Source organism: Cryptomeria japonica, chromosome 10 (assembly GCF_030272615.1).
Source record: "Cryptomeria japonica chromosome 10, Sugi_1.0, whole genome shotgun sequence".
NCBI lineage: Eukaryota > Viridiplantae > Streptophyta > Pinopsida > Cupressales > Cupressaceae > Cryptomeria > Cryptomeria japonica.
In genome coordinates, this window is record NC_081414.1 from 426,669,245 (window position 1) to 426,688,809 (window position 19,565).

Sequence of the window (19,565 nt, forward strand, 5' to 3'; positions counted from 1 at the left end):
ACTGATGTTAACTCAACAGTGAACTTCTTCAATCCTTCCATCGCTAATGGTATCAGAGAGCTGGCGGCTTGCGCAAGGGAATTAGCTACTTGATTTTGATGCCTGTATATAGAATTGATGTTGAAGGCCTCAAAACTTTCAATGAGGTCCCAGACTCAGTTTCTGTATCTGGTCAACCTTTTGTCATGGCAGACGTACTGCCTCCTGATTTGTCTTATAGCTATTTCTGAGTCCCCATACACTTGTAGTATTTTTGCCTTCTTTTTGATAGCCATCAGTAACCCATGAATCAAAGATTCATATTCAGCCACATTGTTGGTGCAAGGAAATTGTAATCTATGAGCGGCAAGGTAAGTTTCTCCTGTCAGGCTAATTAATTCGTAGCCTGCTCCGGATCCTTGTTTGGACTTAGATCCATCGAACCTTAGTGTCCATATTTGATCTTCTGTCTCTTGGCCTTCTTGGCTTTCGGTTGATGTGTCGGATAAAGCCTCATCTTCTGAGGAGCTTTCCACTTCTGAATCTTGAACTTCTTCCATAATCAAAATCTGCGGGACCCTTTTGTATACTTGCTCTAATGCGGTCTGACATAAAGCACAAGACAGTTCTGAATGGACGGCATTATGTATCCTACACCAGTTGGGAAGGAGCAGATCTCGAACGGACGCCAAGTTACCAAGTTGCACACTCTGCTGTATGTTTCTATGTACGAACTTTCTGAAATTTTCAAACATTCCGTCATCCTCTTGGTCGGATCCTTGGTCACTTTCCACAACAATTTCTGCAGATTCCATCACTTCTTGCTGACCGTCTTTATCTTGTATGTTCTGTATCATCAGGACCTCGCCTACTTTAGGCTTGTATGTCCCTAAATCTGATTCTAAGAACAGGACTTCATTGTCTTCCCCATACTCGGTTATCATAAGTCTCAATCTAGGAGTGCTGTCGATCTTGATTTGATTTGGGACTCCTCTCCATGGTAGCCACATGTGTGCGAAATCTGTCGACACATACCCATTCAATTTTCATGACCAATCTCTACTCAGAAGCATCCCATAAGAATCAGGAATATCCACGACTGATATGTCTATAAAATTCTGGACTCTTGGGTCCGCGGCTAATTGCATGTGGATGTTGTTCAACTCGCCCATGACTGGAACTTCTGTCTTGTCTAGCTGAGTGACCTTTCTTTTGGTAGGAGCGGGAGTTATACCTAGTCTTTGACAGACAGCCAGGGGCATCACGTTACTGGAAGCTCCTGAATCATAGCGGCAGTTATGTAGTAATTTCCCGAAAATTCTGACTGACAGCAGGAATGGGGCTGGTTCATCTTTTCCATGGGAAAGGGCTGAAGAATCCCCACTGTGTTCTTGATGTTTCACTTCATTGACCCTTGGATTGTTGTCCTTTACTAGACCCTCTTCTTCTGAGTGATCAGTTTTGTTTGGAGATTTTCCTTTCTTGACCACATCCTTTTTAATGGCAACTTCCTTTTCTAGAAGAATCTGGCTAGTGGCGAGGCCTTCTTTGATAGTATGTTGAGTTTTCTTAGTCTCACCTCTTTTGAGTAACACCTTTCCTTCCAACATGTCTTCCCTTTTGGCTGGGAAGGTTATGGTCTGAACCATGCATTCGTCTTGTTCAGATTGCCCTTTGTTATCGGCATCTTCTTGGGTAACATTGATGGTAGCTTGAGCTTTGTTGGCCAAGTCCTGAACATTTGACCTTACTGTACTAGATTCACCTAAGCTATTGATCACTGTATCTTTGATTTCTGAGATCTTGAGTAACTCATAGAGTGGTAGACTAACCTTAACTTTCTTGAGCTCTTCTAACACCAATGTGGCTAGTCTTTTCATTTCATTGCCGATGGGGGGTGCAATATTCCTTTGTTTGTATCCTTGCGTGTGTTGTGGATATTCTGGATTGTTACTGGCTTGTGGATCCGGAGGAGTAGAGAAATTGTTCGGAGGGATCGATGTAGTTAGGGGTTCTTGATTTCTTTGATTTCTATGATAAACCCTTTGGTTCATGCCTCCTGAAGATTGGTGGAATACCTCCTTTATTCCTTCGACTAGGACACTGTTGTTCAAAGGCGGAAAATAATACTCTGAGTCTTCAACGGGTCCATTTGCGAATGCCGGTGGGAACTGGGAACCTGGAGGTACCATTGGTCCGTTAGCAAATTCTGGTGGAAATCTCCCATTTTGAGCTTGATTATCTTCTTCTTGTGAATATCTATAGCTTTCCACAATCATGGCTTGATCATACCGTGTAGTTGGGACCATTTCATATCCAGTCGTGGGTGGATTTTCAGGTGGATCATTGCTACGCATTTCTTGCTGGAATATGTCGGCTGCAATTTTGAATTCAGGACACTGCAACTCAGAATGTTGGTTCGTGTTGTGAAGTCTACACCAACTGGACAAGGCCGCCTCTGCTAGAAACACTTTACTAGTAGGAGGATTCTCTTGGTTCTGAGAATTTGGTGGGTTATCTAGTGGCGTCACCACATTTCCATTATTGGGAGCCGTATTCCATGGTCTCTTCTGAAAGCCTTGGTTATTATTTCCTTGATAATTATTTCTGAAACCTTGATTGTTGTTTCCTTGGAAATTTTGATTGTTCGTAGGTTGGCCGTGGTTGGCCCTCTGCATACTTTGGAGTTGATTATTCTAGTTCCTTAGATGGGTTACTTCGGTTGACAGTTTCTTGACTTGTTCAATCAATTCTTTCATTTCATCCTTTTCTTCCTGTGTTCTTGATGAGTTTGTTGCATTTTGCAGGTACACAGGTTGTGCTGGTGGAGCTTGTGAAATTGGAACTCCAGGGTGAAGGACCAACTGGCTTGTCGGCTGCACGCTCGGATATGTTGCTTGTGGAATCGGATTCATGACTGGAGTCTGGTTTGCTAACGCCATTCCAATTGTCTGCATTTGATTTGGTGCTGCGACAGGTCCCATGTGTAGTAGTGGTCCAGTGATGTTCTGTCCCATGTGCTTACTAACTTCAATAGCCTTTGCATATGCTGCGTTTAGATCATTTGGGATAGGATGTGTCCTTACAAACATAGCAGTGAGATGATCTAAAGCCCCATAGTAGATTTCCCTTGGGTCCGCAATGAGATAAGGATGCCGTAACATCGTGTATGCGCGGTGAAACCTGTTGTTGAAAGAAGTGATTGGTTCATGTTCTCTCCTTCGGACCTCAACAAATTGTCTATACAACTCAGCTGGTGTGGTTGGTATACCAAACTTGGCAATAAATGCATCTTTCATCGCGTCCCAAGTCCTAATTGACCCTATAGGCAAATGAATGAACCAAAAGTACGCCTCTTCTCCTAATGAGTAGGGAAAAAGCCTACATGCTACATCTCCATATTCGATTTGTCTGTTACGAAGATGATCTTCGAACATCTTGATATGATCCTCCGCTGTACGATTGAAATCACTGACATTGAATTTGGAACAAAAGTGTTCTGGATTCTTTGGCATATCATGATAGACCGCAAATTCCAATGGTGAGGGATTGTTGATTAGCAAAGTTGCGCCGTTAAGTGCATGAGGAGGAGGAGGAGGAGGAGCACGGTGTGCCATCGTGTTTCTCGAGGCTTGAAAACTTGACAAGAGGCTTGATGAACTAGCCTGGCTTGTTGTCTGGGCAATTGCCTGGATACTTGATTGGATCGCCACTTGTACTTGTTCTTGAAGGGACGGAGCTTGTGATGGCTCAGGAGATTCCTCCAATCTTAGTTCAAATTCCTTGGGAGTATCTTCTCTTTTGACTCGCTTCGCCTTTGAAGTAAACTGAAGCTCACTTAGATTCTTGATGCCTGGTGTTGACCTTAATAGTCTTTGATGTTTCTCGGGCGAGAAAAAACCAATGAGATCCAGCGTGAAGTCTTGCGAAGATTATTGTAGGTTCCTTTGATTGCGAAGCTCTCTAGCTGCGACTCTTCGGTGTTCTTCAGCCCTATCTTCTTCTTGTTCCAAGACGATTCTCACTCTGTTATACTCAGCTTCACTTCTCCTTATGTTCCACGCTAAGTGATTCAATCCCGAAACAATATCTTCTTGAATGTCGCCTATCTGCAAATTAGGTTGCACTACTTGATTCAATCCCTCATGTGGCAACACCATCGTGATTCATGATCATGCTTGAAATGTATTCTTCTTTTTTTTGGTAAATTTTCTGGATAGTACTGTTCCTTCGGATTATTTGGTTCAAAAAGGCCCTCCTTCTAGCGCCAATTCTGTCGAGCGTGGAGGAGGGTACCTTGATAAAATTTTGAAGTCCAACTGTTCAGGCCCTCCTTCTAGCGCCAATTCTGTTGACGTGTATTTTGTACACAATCATACACAGAATAAAATACCCAAGGGTACCTTATCCTCTCTTGAATAAAATCTCTAACTGCTGAAGATATCGCTAGAAGGATCAGTTAGGGTGACTTCAATGTTCTTTTAAGTAGGGTCTCTACGTGTGGATAAGCACCAGTGGTCGTTGTGATTGCTGTGTCATCAAGGGGCCTTACGTTTCCGAAGTAGAATTTCCTAAACTAAACGAATTCTCAAAAAAGATCAAAAGAGTAGGGCTTGCAAGAGATCTAGTCTAATCTAACCCTAAGAATGACTCAATGTGGACGAGACTTGGCAAGATTCTACCAACTTCAATATTGCCATAAAATAACAACTCAATTGAAATTGATGCGATCTTCTAAGGTAACAAATGATTTTCAATTCACCAAGGATCATAGACCCTACCACAAAGGCACATATCCAAGATACAACAATGATTGAAGGTTTAAGTGATTCAAGTTTATCCAGTTGACCACGCAAGGCGTTCCTACAATCAGCAAGAAGCTAGTGGTTTGGAATATGAATCTCACCAAAGATCAAGCCCAACACTTAGTCCTTCAAACTTAAATACTACTTTGACTGAGAATGATTCAAGAAAGTAAACAACCATGAAGATAACCATAAGAATTGCAATAAAACACCATAACTTCAATATTTTATTGATCTCAAAGCCATTATGAACAACAATTGTTTGAAATTCCTTCTTCAAAGCTCAATCTTGCTACAAAATACTTGCTTCTATTAAATTGCTAATCTCTAATCACTAATGCTGATATCTCATCCTAAAATGAAAAGGAATGAGGGTATATATAGCATCCTCAATTACAATGAACGGTCCAGATCAAAAGAAGATCAATGGCCAAGATTATGACACCTAAACCCTAATTAGGGTTTATTACAAATAGTCCCCCTTTTACTGAACAATATTAAATGCATAGCCAAATATTAAATTTGGCACGAAAATCTAGGAGACATAGACCAATGACAATTAAGGTGCCACATCATCTATAACAACCTCTCATCTAGAATCTTATTCCCTTTCCAATGTTCCTTTTTAGCATATGCAATGAATCTAGACACGATTCCTTCGATCTCAGCAATTGGAATCTCGGGAAGATTCTTCATTCGTTCTTCTAAGTGGATGACCTGATCGAAAGCCTTGAGAAGAGTAGCGTCCCACTCAGGTTCAAGTTCCTTGGTCTTCTCAATCAGGAGCATGGTGGCAAACATCTGATCTCATTGCTCATTTGTAATAACATTCTCATCTTTGCAAAAGATGACCTTGACTCTATCCTCTAATTCTTGCAAATCCACATCTGTCTCAACTTCGATCCTCCTGCCAAGAATAGTACGTAGTATCTCAAACACTCTGTCTTGGATCGGGTGGATAACCTCCTCAACATGATTGCATCTAGTACTGATGTCCTCGAAGAGAACTTCCTTCATCTGGAGTAAAGTCGACCACTGAAGTAAACTATGAGGTCCTCCATCCATTATCTTTTCTTCCACTAGGACCTTCCTTGATGTTTGTCTGATTACTTGCAGGACAGGAATGATAACATCCTTAGTATGAGCAAAAGCAGCTACAGTTATCATCAAGTTGTGGATGACCTCAAGAACCTGAATAGCTCGGTGAATGGTCTGCATCATCCTTGTTGCAAATTCAATAGCAACTGTATGGGATTTGTCAATCCATGAGCTCATAAGCTGAACCAAACTCCTGACTCTCTCTGCCTCGCCAACTGATTGGAGGGGAAGTGCCTGCATAGGAGATACTGCTGGATCCTGACGTCCCAAAGGCTGATTGAGATGACTGAAGTAGCTTCGCCATGCACCTCTCTCTCTCTCAAGCTTTCTATTTTTCTCCATTTCTTCCCTAAGCTTGTCTTTAAGTGCCTCAAATGAATCAGTGGCATCATCCAACGTTTGTTCGGCTGTGAGTGGACCAAGCTCAAATGTCTCTACATCATATTCCTCTGCGAGGATCTCACCTTCATACTTGTCCACTACTGGCATAGCTATCTGTAATTTCCTGGATCCTGTCTCATCTCTGATCATCTTGGACATCTTAGTAGCCTTCCTCTTCTCTGTCATTTCTTGAGAATTTCCAACAAGGCTCTCTAAATCAATCACATTATCTTCGTCCTCGATCACAATCACCCTTGTTAGTCTCTCCTTTAACCAATCTGGAATGGCAGATCTTGTTTCTCTAACCTGTATCTCATTAGGCAATGTTTCTTCTTCTCTGAGAGGAGATGTTACTTCATTATCTTCCTTATCTTCATGTAGCTCATTAGCTTGGAGAGACCCACTTGGTGACCTTCGAGGTGCCTGTCGTTCTTTATCGTTCTGTACCGTTGATTCCATACATTCCTCCATCTCAAGTGCCCTCTTCTCAGGTCGAGAGGATGTGCCGGATGAACGATCTCGGTTGGCCTCTGGCTTCTTCTTGGAGGATTCTCTTTTCTCAGGTCTCTCTTTCCTCTTCGAGCCTCTTGGAGGGGGATTGCCCTCACTTACACTTCGAAGGTTGCCTTCGCTTGCATTTCTGGGATTAGGATTACCCTCACTTACACTTGCTCCTCCTTCAACTGGTCTTTCTTCCAAAGTGAAAGTCATAGATATGCCTTGCTCTCTCAACTTCTGATGCTGCACATCAACCCGTCTGCGAGTACAAGACAAGACTGGAGCCATCAAAGCATCTAGATCCACAACCTCGGGTTCATTCCAATCTAGCCTCACTGATTTGCTTTCTCGATCATAAGATGATTGGAGATGTCTACCACTATCCTGGGCTTGGTCGGCCACTCTGTAAATCTTGCATTTCCTGATGAAGTCCAAAGGCAATCTAGAATGCATCTTTCTTTTCACTTCAAGGTCATCCAAGAGATTCATCACAAAGTCTTCTATCTGAAACTCATGCTTATATTTTCTTCCGACTGTCTCCTCTATATACCCATATGGATCAAAGCTCTCTCTCAAGGCAAAGAATGAAAATGAATATAAAGCTAACTCTTTCTCTGCATCATCCATGGCTAGAGCATTAGGACATACCTCAACTGAATTCCCTAATATGATAGGCACAGGAACTCCATTTCCATGTCTGTGTCTGAATGCTTTCACATAAGCGGCCAACTGTCTTGTTACCTCAAGTAACACAATTCTGTCTGTCGGATATCTCGGCAACATATAGGGAGGTGAAGGACATCCATGAACTCTAATATATGTAAACTTCTGAAATTGGATGAACCAAGCACCGTACCTCTTTACAAGCTCTTGTGCATCCTGAGATAGCCGATTGTGAATCCCACCTTGCAATGTCCTGGTGATGTTCATCGTGAAGGTATCATTGACTAACTTGTAGTTACTTCCTGGCGGATGATGCAAGTGAACATAGGAATCACAAACTCTGACTTCCCCGGGCCCTCTTCCTATCACTCCTCTGTGAGGTAGTCCTGCATACTCAAAGCTCCTGATCAAGGCATATATGATGTATGAACTCATGTGGAAAGACTTGGTAGCCTTCAATCTCCTTAACTGTACATCCAAGCAATGGCTAATCATTCTAGCCCAATGGATTGTTCCTTTTCCCTGAACTATCACTTGGATGAAGTAGAACATCCACTTCTCAAAATAGAAGGCTTGAGGGGCTCCTGTGACTCGGTTGAGTAGTGTTATCAAATCTCTGTACTCCTCCTGGAAGTCGATCCTATGTGGTGTGTTTGGAATCTTGCTCAGGCGAGGACGACTCTTGAGTAACCAATTCTTGTTGATGATGCTTAGGCAAGTGTCTGGATCATCTTCATACATGGACCTGGCTCCTTCTAAGCTTTTATAAATCATATCTTTATGTTTTGGCAAGTGAAGAGCTTCACTTATAGCCTCCTCTGAAAGATAAGCAAAAGTGTCTCCTTCCTTGGACACTATCGATCTAGACTGTGGATCATAATGGCGAGAACACTCGATCATCAACTCGTGGCACTGGATTGCTGGAGGGAAGCCGGCCGCCTTGATAATGCCACTTTCAATTATTCTCCTTGCGACAGGTGGTGGCTTGCCAATGTAAGGGACCTCTCGAAACTTCTTCACACTGAAGTTTCCCAAGTTGGTATCTCCAATGTTGCTCCACTTAGACACGATCTTGGTCTCCAATTCTTCGTTCTTTTGATCTTCCTTCATGAGAGCTGGACGACTGGTGGATGCTCCCGCCTTTGGGGTCGCCATTGTAACACCAACACAACATTTCATAATAAGAAATAGATTTTGCAATGTATAAACATAAATTAGATTAAAGATTGAATTTAGGAAACTTCATGATAAGTCCTTGAGTTATCATTTCCTAAATACGATTGAGCTACTGGAAATTCAAAAATTCAAAATTCAAAATTTAGATTAAGACTATGACTATCAAAATTCAAAATTTAGACAAAAGAAGACTTCGCCATACCTCACTTTGAGAGCTAACTCTAAAAAGATGAAAAAAAAATGAAATTCGCCTAGGCAAAAACGAAGTTTGAAGTCTTCAACGTGATCCTCCTTTAGCAAAGGCGCCTTTCTTAGTTAATTTCACCACCTTTGGGGTCTTCCAACGCCTTGAAGGCAAATTCGCTCCACTTGAACACAATTCGCACTCCTCTCTTGATGATATTTTGCACTTTCTCCTATTGCTCTCCAAAATCGCATGCAACAATGATTGAATGATGATTTGAAATGAGATATCATACCCCCCTTTATAGGCGCTCACCTCTTCAATCTCCCCTGGGCCGACTTTTGAAAATAGGCAAATAATAAATAAATTTTAAATAAAAATGGAAGCCGACTTTGCAAAAATATAGAAAATAAAATCCAAGCGCTTCAATTTTATTTATTTAATTTAATAATTAATTAATTAAATGCCTTGTAATTAATAGCTTCGATTTTTAAATGGCAAAATTAATTATTAAATGCCTTGTGCGCACCCATTAAATGCCAATTTTAATTAAAAATATCAAGGTTTATCGAAATTTAGCATTTAATGCAATTCAAAATTTATTGGCGCCAAACACGTGAGAGATGTAAAGGATACAAAGCATATCGCTCTGGTCCCTGAGAGAGGGACAGGAGCGATCTAGCATTTTGCTCTTGAATTTCTCCCTTTTTACGTTCAAAACCACTTCCCCTACGTTGAAACTGGCATCTTCATTGGGAATCTTGAATTTGATCGATTCGCTTTTGTTGATGAATGCCTCTTAAGATCATTATCGCCCTGGTCCCTTGGTGAGGGACAGGAGCGAACTTTGCATTTACTCCTTGGTCTTCGCCTCTCTAATCACCAATTTGCATCACAAGGCAAGTAACAATTTTATCCTTTCATTCCACGCGTACTTTACTTGTCCTTTACAAGGCAAATTTGATATTCAAGTGAATATCGCCCTGGTCCTTGACTGAAGGACAGGAGCGAACTTTCACTTATAAGCTCATTCGTGCTTTGCCAACTTTCAAATTTGTCTTCAACGGACTCATTATGTTCCCTTTCACTTATCTTTAACATGCGGCTTGCTCCTACTTGGTGGGAAATTTGTCTTAAGAAGGAATCGCTCTGGTCCCTTGGAGAGGGACAGGAGCGCCTAGGCAAATATGGGCTTCATTTGGTATCTTGCAATCTTCAAATGATCTCCAATAGATTCGTTATGCCTCCTTTTACTTGCCTCAAACTTAAAAACTCATTTCACTTCGCCAAAAACTTGTCTTGTGGAGGAATCGCTCTGGTCCCTGAGAGAGGGACGGGAGCTATCATTAAAATTCGCCCTGGTCCCTGGCAGAGGGACAGGAGCGATTTTGCTTCTAGGGCCAATTTTCTCCTTCGAGGTACAATCAAATTATATTCAACGAGTAAAGTGTACCTCCCTTGTTCTTCTCAAATCGCGAAATCGTTCAAATCCTTCAAGGACAAGGCAATTTTGGATTTCAAGCTCCGGTCCTTCAATGAGGGACAGGAGCGATTTGTCTTCATAGCATGTTTCCTTGTTTGCAAATTTCTTCAAATTATATTCAATGGACAAAAGATGTCCTCTTATACCTTTTCCAATCCAAAAATCGCCTTGGTCCTGCAAGGACAGTGAAATTTTGAGAAACAAGCTCCGGTCCTTCAGTGAGGGACAGGAGCGATTTTTGTCCTTGAGGGCAAAAGCTCAACTTTTATTGCAAACGGCTGAATCCTGGCGCTCTATCATGTTGATTTCACCTTCCATTGCGTCCTTGACGCTTCAATTTGTTGAAAATGAGGTCAAAATGGTCTAAATAAGTCATTTCGCCCTGGTCCTTGACTGAGGGATAGGAGCGATTTGACTTTAAACTTTAAAAAATTTGCCATTTTGAGTCTCAAAAAAATCTTTCAAAACCTCCAATTCGTGTTCAACTGCATCTCCTGGCGACCCTGCACAAGACAAATGAAATAAATTAATAACCAAGATGCATAAAATATCATTTTCGCCCTGGTCCCTGGCTGAGGGACAGGAGCGATTTCACTTCGATAGGCCAAAATACCAAGATTTTAAGACTTTAGTCACTTCACAAGGCAAAATTAGGCCATTTCCAATGTTCGGGCTCAATTATCAAAAATTCTCAAAAATTAGCCAAAAAATCACTCGGACAAAATTCACAATTCCATCATTAACACTTAGGCAAAATTTGGACTTGCATTCAAAAATCTGACTGAACCTAGACAAACTCATTTGACCTCCTGACAGATTCACCCTATTTCAAAATTGCATCCTACGAGAGGAAGCTCAACAATCTTCAAAATTTGGACTAGACATCGGCTTGAAAACATCAAAACGGAAACCCTAAGGCTTAACTCCAGTCCAGACGACTGACTCACTAACCCAAAACCCTAAAAGCAGAGAGAGAAACAGGCAAAACCGAGCAAAAAGAGGGGGTCCCCATTTTAATGGGGCGATGTGTGAAATGGTCACAACAGGATGCAACTCCAAACTTCCCTTAGTATTCGACTCTATGGAACATTCAAGTACATGTGGCCTTCATCACCTTTCTTTGGTCACGCACTCTGGAATCTAAATCTAATGAATCTAGGGAAGCTGCTTCCTCACTTATTGCTTGATTCTTGGATCAATTATGTAGTTACCACCTTTATTATCAATAAAAAGTGTATTATTTTTCCAATTATGGTATGATTTGGCTAGTATAAGATATTCTTGACCCAAGAATGCAGCATATGCTTTTTTATGCAATAACGGCCACAAAGTTTACTAAAAATTATTGAGTTCCAATTAATACCTTTAGTGCTATTAGAACTTTGAGCACTTTCATCCCTTGTTAGTCCATTTCTACCAATTGGAAAGTTTGAGGTCATTAGTTGTCTTGCCCAAACTTTGCCAAGTATGGTTTGGGAGTACTATCACACTCACATTGGACCCACTATCAATAATTGTCTTAATGAGGTTACACCTAAGCATATCCATGTGTACCACAATTGGTCCCTTCACCAAATTTGTCATAAGTAAAATAGGATCAATTACTTCATCTCCCCACAATGGAGGTTTGAATATCCTCAATATTCTCACTTCCAAATGCCAAAGGCATTGTTACATGTTGTCTTTGACCATAATCACTCACTATATCGTCTATAGCATTCCTTAATTCAGGAACACTTTGTAGTAAGTTTGCCACTTTGACTGCTATTGTTGTCGTAGTACTTGTCTTGCTATTGTTCTATTCAATTTGAGTTAATTTATTACTGTCTTGCATGCTTGTTGGAGTGGTGGCACTCATTTGTTATGGCATGCTCCATTTGAAGAGCCTTTATTTTTTTGTATGTGCATCTAGATACGCAACCTTCTTTGCTTGGGGGGATGTTACAACCGACATTTTTTAATTCTTTGTTACCAATCTTGTTGTTTATGCTATATTTTTGCTTTGGGCACCCAATATCATCATGACCTTGGGCCCACAACACATGTAGAGTGTTCTTGTGCTTCTCTAGTGTCTTGGGAAATCCTTTGCCAAGTGACCTCATTTGTTGCATTGTTCAATATGTGACCTTAGAATTTGTATTGTATTTGACTTCAACATTCCCTACTCTTACAATTTGTATTTGATTATTATTTCTTTTGTTACCATAGTCACCTAAAAATGCACTTTTATTGTTTTGTGGCTTCAAAGGTGTGGTAGGTGGAATTGACTACTCTCATTGAGTAAAGAGTACTTTTGCACTCCTATACTTCAAGTTACATAATCGCCTATTATTTGGCATATTTCACAAAACATTTTTTGTGGTAGTTAGCCTTAGTGTGGATCTTTGTCTTGCAATTTGTGCATCACAACCGTCTTGGCTCCTTATGAGACTTTACCTTTTTTTTAGTTCATCATTCGAAGCATATCCCTTTGCATTGCTTGAATTGATTTTAGTTCGCTATGGCTACTTGCATTAGAATTATCATCACTTTCACTTTTTCATCTAGGGTGGGAGGACATCTTACGTTTACTTTCTATTGGAGCTCAATTTGATATTGCAAAAGTTTGCTTCAGCCCTAACCTCCTTGTGCATTTAGCCTCATTATGCCCATCATATATAACCAGTCTAAGAAATCTTCAAATAGGTCTTTGTTGGGCAAATTTGCAGAAGTGTTGTCCCTCATCATCCTCCATGTTTTTGATAAATACTAAAAGTTGCAAAAGGTCTAAAAAAATCTAAGTGATCATTTTCTGTGTTTTTGTAGAATTGTGGAATTTCTATGAACTACTAGAGATCTTCTAGTCCCACCTCCTATGGCTGTTTATTTGGCTTAAAAACGTTGTAAAGTAGATCACATCCTTTCCGTCTATATTTTTTTGTTTCTTCGAATTGTAATATTTTTATGAACATCCTGACTTATGTATACCTCCTGCCCTCTTCCACATCCCTGCATTTTCTCGTTCCCTTGCTTTTGTTCACATTTCCTTGCTTTGAGGACTTGTCAAGCTCCTATGGATGTCCAGACTTCAACCTTTTTCTCTCGGTACCTCAATCTCCTATTCTTGGCATATGGTCAAGTATCACGTGCTTTGTGGACGTGTAGTTTCAATAGATTCATTTTGTCTGGGCAGTTGGCAAGAAGAATCCCACCGTTTCTTGTCGTCCCCCACTGCAAGTGAAGCGTCTCTCGACAAGAAAAGAAGATAAGTAAAAAAAACTTGCTACAAAGTGACGCTAAAAACCCTAAAAAGTTCACTTAGTGTTGTTTTATGCAAAAAAAGACCACCTTTTATTAGGCACAAGATGCATTTTCATTGTTTTTTTCTTGAGCATTGCCATTTTATTTTCTAAACTAAATCATGGTATCTACTCACTGTCTATTAAATGTGATATTCAATATTGTAAGAGAGTAAGAGCATTCAACTAAAAAATCCACCAAACAAATGAAATCCTACACTGTAGGCAATTAAAATTCTGAATTATAATAAAATTTAAATTGAATAATCCCTCATGACATTAGAAAAGGAGTTCAGACTTAGGCAAAACAAACTCTTAGACTGAAACTCATATGCTTGATGCACATTGCACCAACATACATGGTTATACACAAAGAATTTAAGAAACAAATAATTTATTCAATGAAGGAAACTTATATTTGAGGGAAAACAGACCTTGTATCCATTGGAAGTATTGTAATCATGTTCTAGGGCAAAAAGGTATAGGTGGAACAGCCATGATCTCATGTAAGTTTTGCCCACAGTCACGACAAGGTACTTACATGAGGGTGAGGGTTCATTTCCTTCACATACCTGGATAAAGTGTTGATCCTTGTCCAGATGAGATAGAATGATATGATGTTGTGAAGGATCAAGAAAGGTTTTATGGGAAAGTTCTAATTTGAGCTCTCATGCTTCAACGACAGCGGTATTGCTGCAACTAAAAAATCAAAATAGAGAGTCAAAGGTAGATGTGTTTTCTAGAAATGTACTAGAACAACATTCTCACAAAAGACCACACATTGGTAGCTCAAACCTTAGTGGAAGACTAATTGATGTACAAGGTCGAGAAGCGGTTGATGCAACGACTGCACGCTTCTTTTATGCAAATGGAATACTGTTTAATGTTGCTCACTCACCTTTCTATGGAGAGATGGTGCAAGCTATCAATAATGGACTAGTTGGGTACAAACCACCTAGGTCTGAAAAGCTTGGCACTACTCTAATTGATAAAGAAAAAGTTCGATTAGAGCAACAAACTGCATCAATGAAAAGTGTGTGGGCTACAAAAGGATGTGGTATTGTGATGGATGGATTGACAGAGACTACAAATCACCCACTTCTTAATATCATGGTAACATGCACAATAGGGACTTATTTTTTGAAGGCAATAGATTGTTCAGGGCAAGAAAAAAATGTAGAGTTTCTTATAACAAGCTATGTGACGGCATTGAGGAGGTGGGGGCATCACATGTAGTCCAAGTTGTTACTGATGTTGCCCTTGTTTGTAAAGAAACAAGTATGTTGGTGCAAAAAAAGTACAAGCATATATTTTGGACACCATGTGGTGTGGATTCATTGAATATTGCACTCAAAGATATTGGCAAGCCTTAGTGGACTTCGGATCTCATAGAAAAGGGCAGAAAAATACAGATACATATGTAACCATCAACACACACAAGCCATTTATCAAAAAATTGTCAAGGTGGAACTTCTAAAACGTGTTGATACACGGCTTTGTAATGTCCCCTTTTTCACGGTTCTCTCATAGTGCTATTGGTGTTGGCTTTTGGAGGGTTTTCTGATGCACCAATGAGTTCAGATGGATTAATGGAGATGAACGACACCTTCTAGAATGATTTCGGACAACTTGTCTAAGACTTCATATTTTTAGCAATTGCCATTTTTAGCATGTACTATTTATAATAAGTTTTAGTGCATCCCAGATTGGGCATGTTTGGTGTTTGGACACTTACTATTTTTAGCAGTTGCTATTTTTAGCTATGAGTCGGCCTCTATTTTCCCAGTAGTGAATATGTCATTCTTGGACGTTGGGTGAAGTTTAATTGTGTTAAAAATATATATATTTTTATTTTTAGTTACTTAAGTCTATTATATTGTCACTTTACGACTTAAGTGAATTGTACCCCTTGGCCTAGTTGCATAACGTTGTTTTAAAAAGGGGGCCCTTTTATGTCCTTCTATTAGGCTTATTTACGAAGAAATGTTTTATCCCACATAGATTGGTAAAGAGAGTGGAGCCTCTTGAGAATGTTATAAAAGCAACTTAGTGGAGTTCATTTCTCATGCTTAATTGGAGAATTTGTGAGCCTATTTGCTGGAGATTATTTCTTCAAGGGTTTGTGATGACGAAATCTCTCATGTGTGACATCTTCTTCGTTGTTGCGAGATACAATCAGGAAGATTAATGGTGTTTTCATCTCAGGAAACACATAGGGTTTGGAAGAATTCAGATCACTTTCATTTACAAATCAGACTAGAAGTTTGAGTTTACTGTTAGCATTCTTAGTGAATTCAGAAAGGGTTTTTAAGGGAGGTTGCTGTTATAATCCCTTGCTGGGCCGTACAACTACTGCTGGGAGGTTGTACCCTTCGAGGCTGGTCCGTACCTTTTCTGTAGCTGCATATTCATTGCTGGCAGCCCCCAATCTACTTGTCGACCTTCATATTGCTGGAGTTTTGCAGACTCAGTGGCCATCATAGTGTTGTTTGGAGGAAGCATTCAATGTCTTGTAAAGCCATTTGTGTGCTGCAACAGAGTTACCAAGCGGATGTACCTGCACTATTCAGTCTGAAGCAACGTCTAGGGGTTTCCATTATCAGAGTTGTATTTCAAATCATTTTTTATGAGCCTGCACATATGAGTATGCACTGTATCTCAATATACAGCTTGATATATTCAGTTTCTTGGACTTCAGCATTGTATGATCATAAATTTATAGTATTAAAGTTAATGCAATTACTAGTGGAGTGTTGCTGTAAGTTATTGTCTTAGTCTTAGTCACTGCATTCGCCAAATTTTTGGCTTCAGGTTCGAAATTCGACGAATTTATAAAAACCATATGAAATTTGCAAAAATTCGTCGAATAACTTGCAGAGGTTTCTACCATCCACAGGCGACTAGTTCACACTTGCCGTCAAGAGGAATGAGGGCCGCACGCTGATGCCATGCCTTTCGCTAGTAGGGTTTGTTGACGACCGCATCAGGAAAAATTGGAAGCCCAATATAAATGTTATTTGTTAATATTAAAAAGACTTTTTAAAGTTGAGGGATTTATATATATAAAGGTTTAATAGTTGGCTGCTTTAGGTGCCTTTAAATAATTTAATTGCCAACTTTGAAATATGATTGTTGCAGGATTTAAATAAAGGTTAAAGTTGGATTTAAATATAAAGGTTAAAGTTGTGGGATTTAAGCATAGTTAGAAATATGTTTTTACCAATGTTAAATATATTAACATTTACTATAATATTTATGGGATTTAACATTTAATATATTAAAAATTAAATATTTTAGAATATTTAATTTAAATTTTCAATTATGAATATATAAAATTTGACAAATTTAAATTAAAATATTTAAATTAAATTAAACAAATTTAATATTGTTTATTCTGATATTTTTTAGATATATTATTTATATTTTCTAAAAAAATCAAATTTATATAAAGCGAATTTAATGACAAATTTTTTTTCGAATTTTTTTCTCTTGCCAAATTTTATCCGAATTTTATTGTTAGCGAATTTGATCTCGAACTCGAACATGGTGACTTGGGTCTTAGTAATGCGTTTGTAAGCTAAGTAATAATGCTGCATTTATTTCTATCTTGCATTCATAATCCTCTGAAAGTCATTGCAAACTAGACATGCCAAAAAAACAAAAACAAACAAAACAAACAAAATAGACAAAGAGGTTGTCTCTTATAGGCTTGCATCTTATTTTATTCTTCTTGACCCTTTTTGTGAAGTCAAAGGAGCTTTGTGTTCCACAACAGGTAGTGATGCATGGGCAGCTTGGAGACAATTTACATTAGATACTGCAGTTGAGGTGAGAGGTATGTTCCTTGATGACTTTTTTGGGCTGATGTTAAATTTATTGTGGACTTTATTAGGCCCATACGTGAGGTGATTAAATTTGCAGATTCAGACAAGCCATGTTTGGGAGAAATTTATGAAGAAATAGACTCTATGTGTGAAAGAGTCAAGAAAATAATAGATGCAAAAAAAATTCTTTATATCCTTTGATAGAAGCAAAGTTATATGGAAAATAAAACAAACTTAACACACCCTTCATTGCTGCCTATGCGTTAAATCCTAAATGGCATAATACACAAGAGAACAATAAGAGGGCTCCATATGAGGTTAGAGAGGTAATGAAGGTATTTTGGGTTGTAAAAAAATTTATGATCGAGGTGAGGATGCCTCATTTATGAGAAATCAATGGAATAAGTTTTTACATGGGCATGGTTATTTTTCTTCAATGGAAGCTTTATATGATATGCAAGAAAGAAAAAACCTTATAGAGTGTTGGTGGAACCCTGGAGTTGAAACCCTAAATTGCAATCACTTGCAATAAGATTGCTCTCACAAGCAGCTAGCTCTTCATCTTGTGAGAGAAATTGGAGTATTTATGGTTTTATTCATTCACGAAAGAGGAACTGATTAGGGTCAAAGAAAACAAAACACCTGGTCTACATTCATAGCTCACTTCGTCTTCTCTCTCGTGTAGATCCTGGGTACATGGAGGTTCGTTCAACGAAATGGGACCGAATTGCACTTGATGGAGAAGTTGCAGCCATGGTGGATGAAGCGGTTGAACTAGATGACCTTAATGAATTACCCTCTTTTCTGCTACCATCAGAGGAACCCGAGTTTGAGAGTGATGAGTATTTGGAGAGCATCATAGCTAAAAACCTTGATATGGATGGCTAAAACGTAAAGGAGTAGATGCTAGATTAGTGATTTTTGTTTTTTGTTTGTGTATCAACATCAAACTATCAATATTTTTGAATTTCAATATGTAATGATAATCTAATATGAAATATGTAGTGTGTGATTTGGATTCTTTGACACAATAACATTTGACATTTTTGTATTTTAACTTTAAAGTTAATTTTGAACTTTACCATTGTTCTTGTTTTCAAAGTTACATGTCATGGTATTTTGTGGAAATTATTAAATTATATTTATCAATTGACATCGCTAAGTACCCCTATCTCCTATGTTTGAAAATTAGTTGTATCGGTACCAGTGAATGATTCCAATCCAACCATAAGGCGGAAAATACAATAAATAAAAGCAGCCACCTTGCACCTGCAATTGTTGCATTCAATATAAACTTCATTAAAATTCCTACTATTCCTTCCACTTCATTACGTTCCTACTAATTCTTTCCAACCAAATGCCTTGTAATGTGCATGCCAATACTATATTCTGAAGAGGTCCAAGCCTTGGCAATCCTTTTAGCCAGCTACAAACCTAACACATACCATAATCTCGTGACTATATTCAAAATGGTGCACACATGAACACTATAACAATAAGTGATTCATTGACTCCTCAGGCTCCAAACAAAACACATGCCTAGAAAGTCCATAAAATCCATGTTTTACTAGGTTGTCATAATTGAGGATCTCATTAAGTGATGCTAACGAAATACAAGCATTAACACTTACTAGGGCTTCTTGTTGGTGTTAATTTGTTTGTTTCTAGACAACACAAAATGAAAGAGTCCATTCTTCAAAGTATAAGGCAAAGCTCATTGGGATTTAACTAAACCTAAAACTTAAAACTATTGAAAAAATTTACAAATCTACACATTGTATAGGATTTCAATAAGATTTTGTATCAAATGTAATATTTAAATCTTGAGCATTAATCTTTTGGGGAAAAAATCGGCAACCAAAAGTACAAGATTTTTTGAAAAAAATCGGATTTATAAAAAAACATTAAAATATTCTAGAAAAACAATCAAAAACTACTTTTTATATATATAATTAAGGGCTGATAAACTTATAAGGCACTAAGAGGGGGGGGGGGGTGAATCAGTGCAAGCAAAAACTTAATAAATCTGATAACTACTTTCACCAACTTGAAAATCAATAAGCATGCAAGAAATATAACCACATAAGAAAACATCCAACAAAGCATGCAAACCATAACACAATGATTTTTCACGTGGAAACCCAACTGGGAAAAATCATGGTGGGAATTAGCACCCACAAAATATTTGCACTCTTT

At 38.8% G+C, this 19,565-nt stretch overlaps 1 protein-coding gene across 1 annotated transcript in view; it reads left to right on the forward strand.

Annotated features, from left to right (window-relative positions):
• The window catches only part of LOC131075816 (probable metal-nicotianamine transporter YSL6), a 242,704-nt gene extending 224,447 nt beyond the window's left edge, over positions 1 to 18,257 (forward strand). The window contains exons 7-8 of the mRNA XM_058012717.2: positions 17,321 to 17,380; positions 18,055 to 18,257. Coding sequence (XP_057868700.1) covers positions 17,321 to 17,380; positions 18,055 to 18,257 — 263 coding nt within the window. The remainder of the gene's footprint in view (positions 1 to 17,320; positions 17,381 to 18,054) is intronic.
• Positions 18,258 to 19,565: the final 1,308 nt, after the last annotated feature.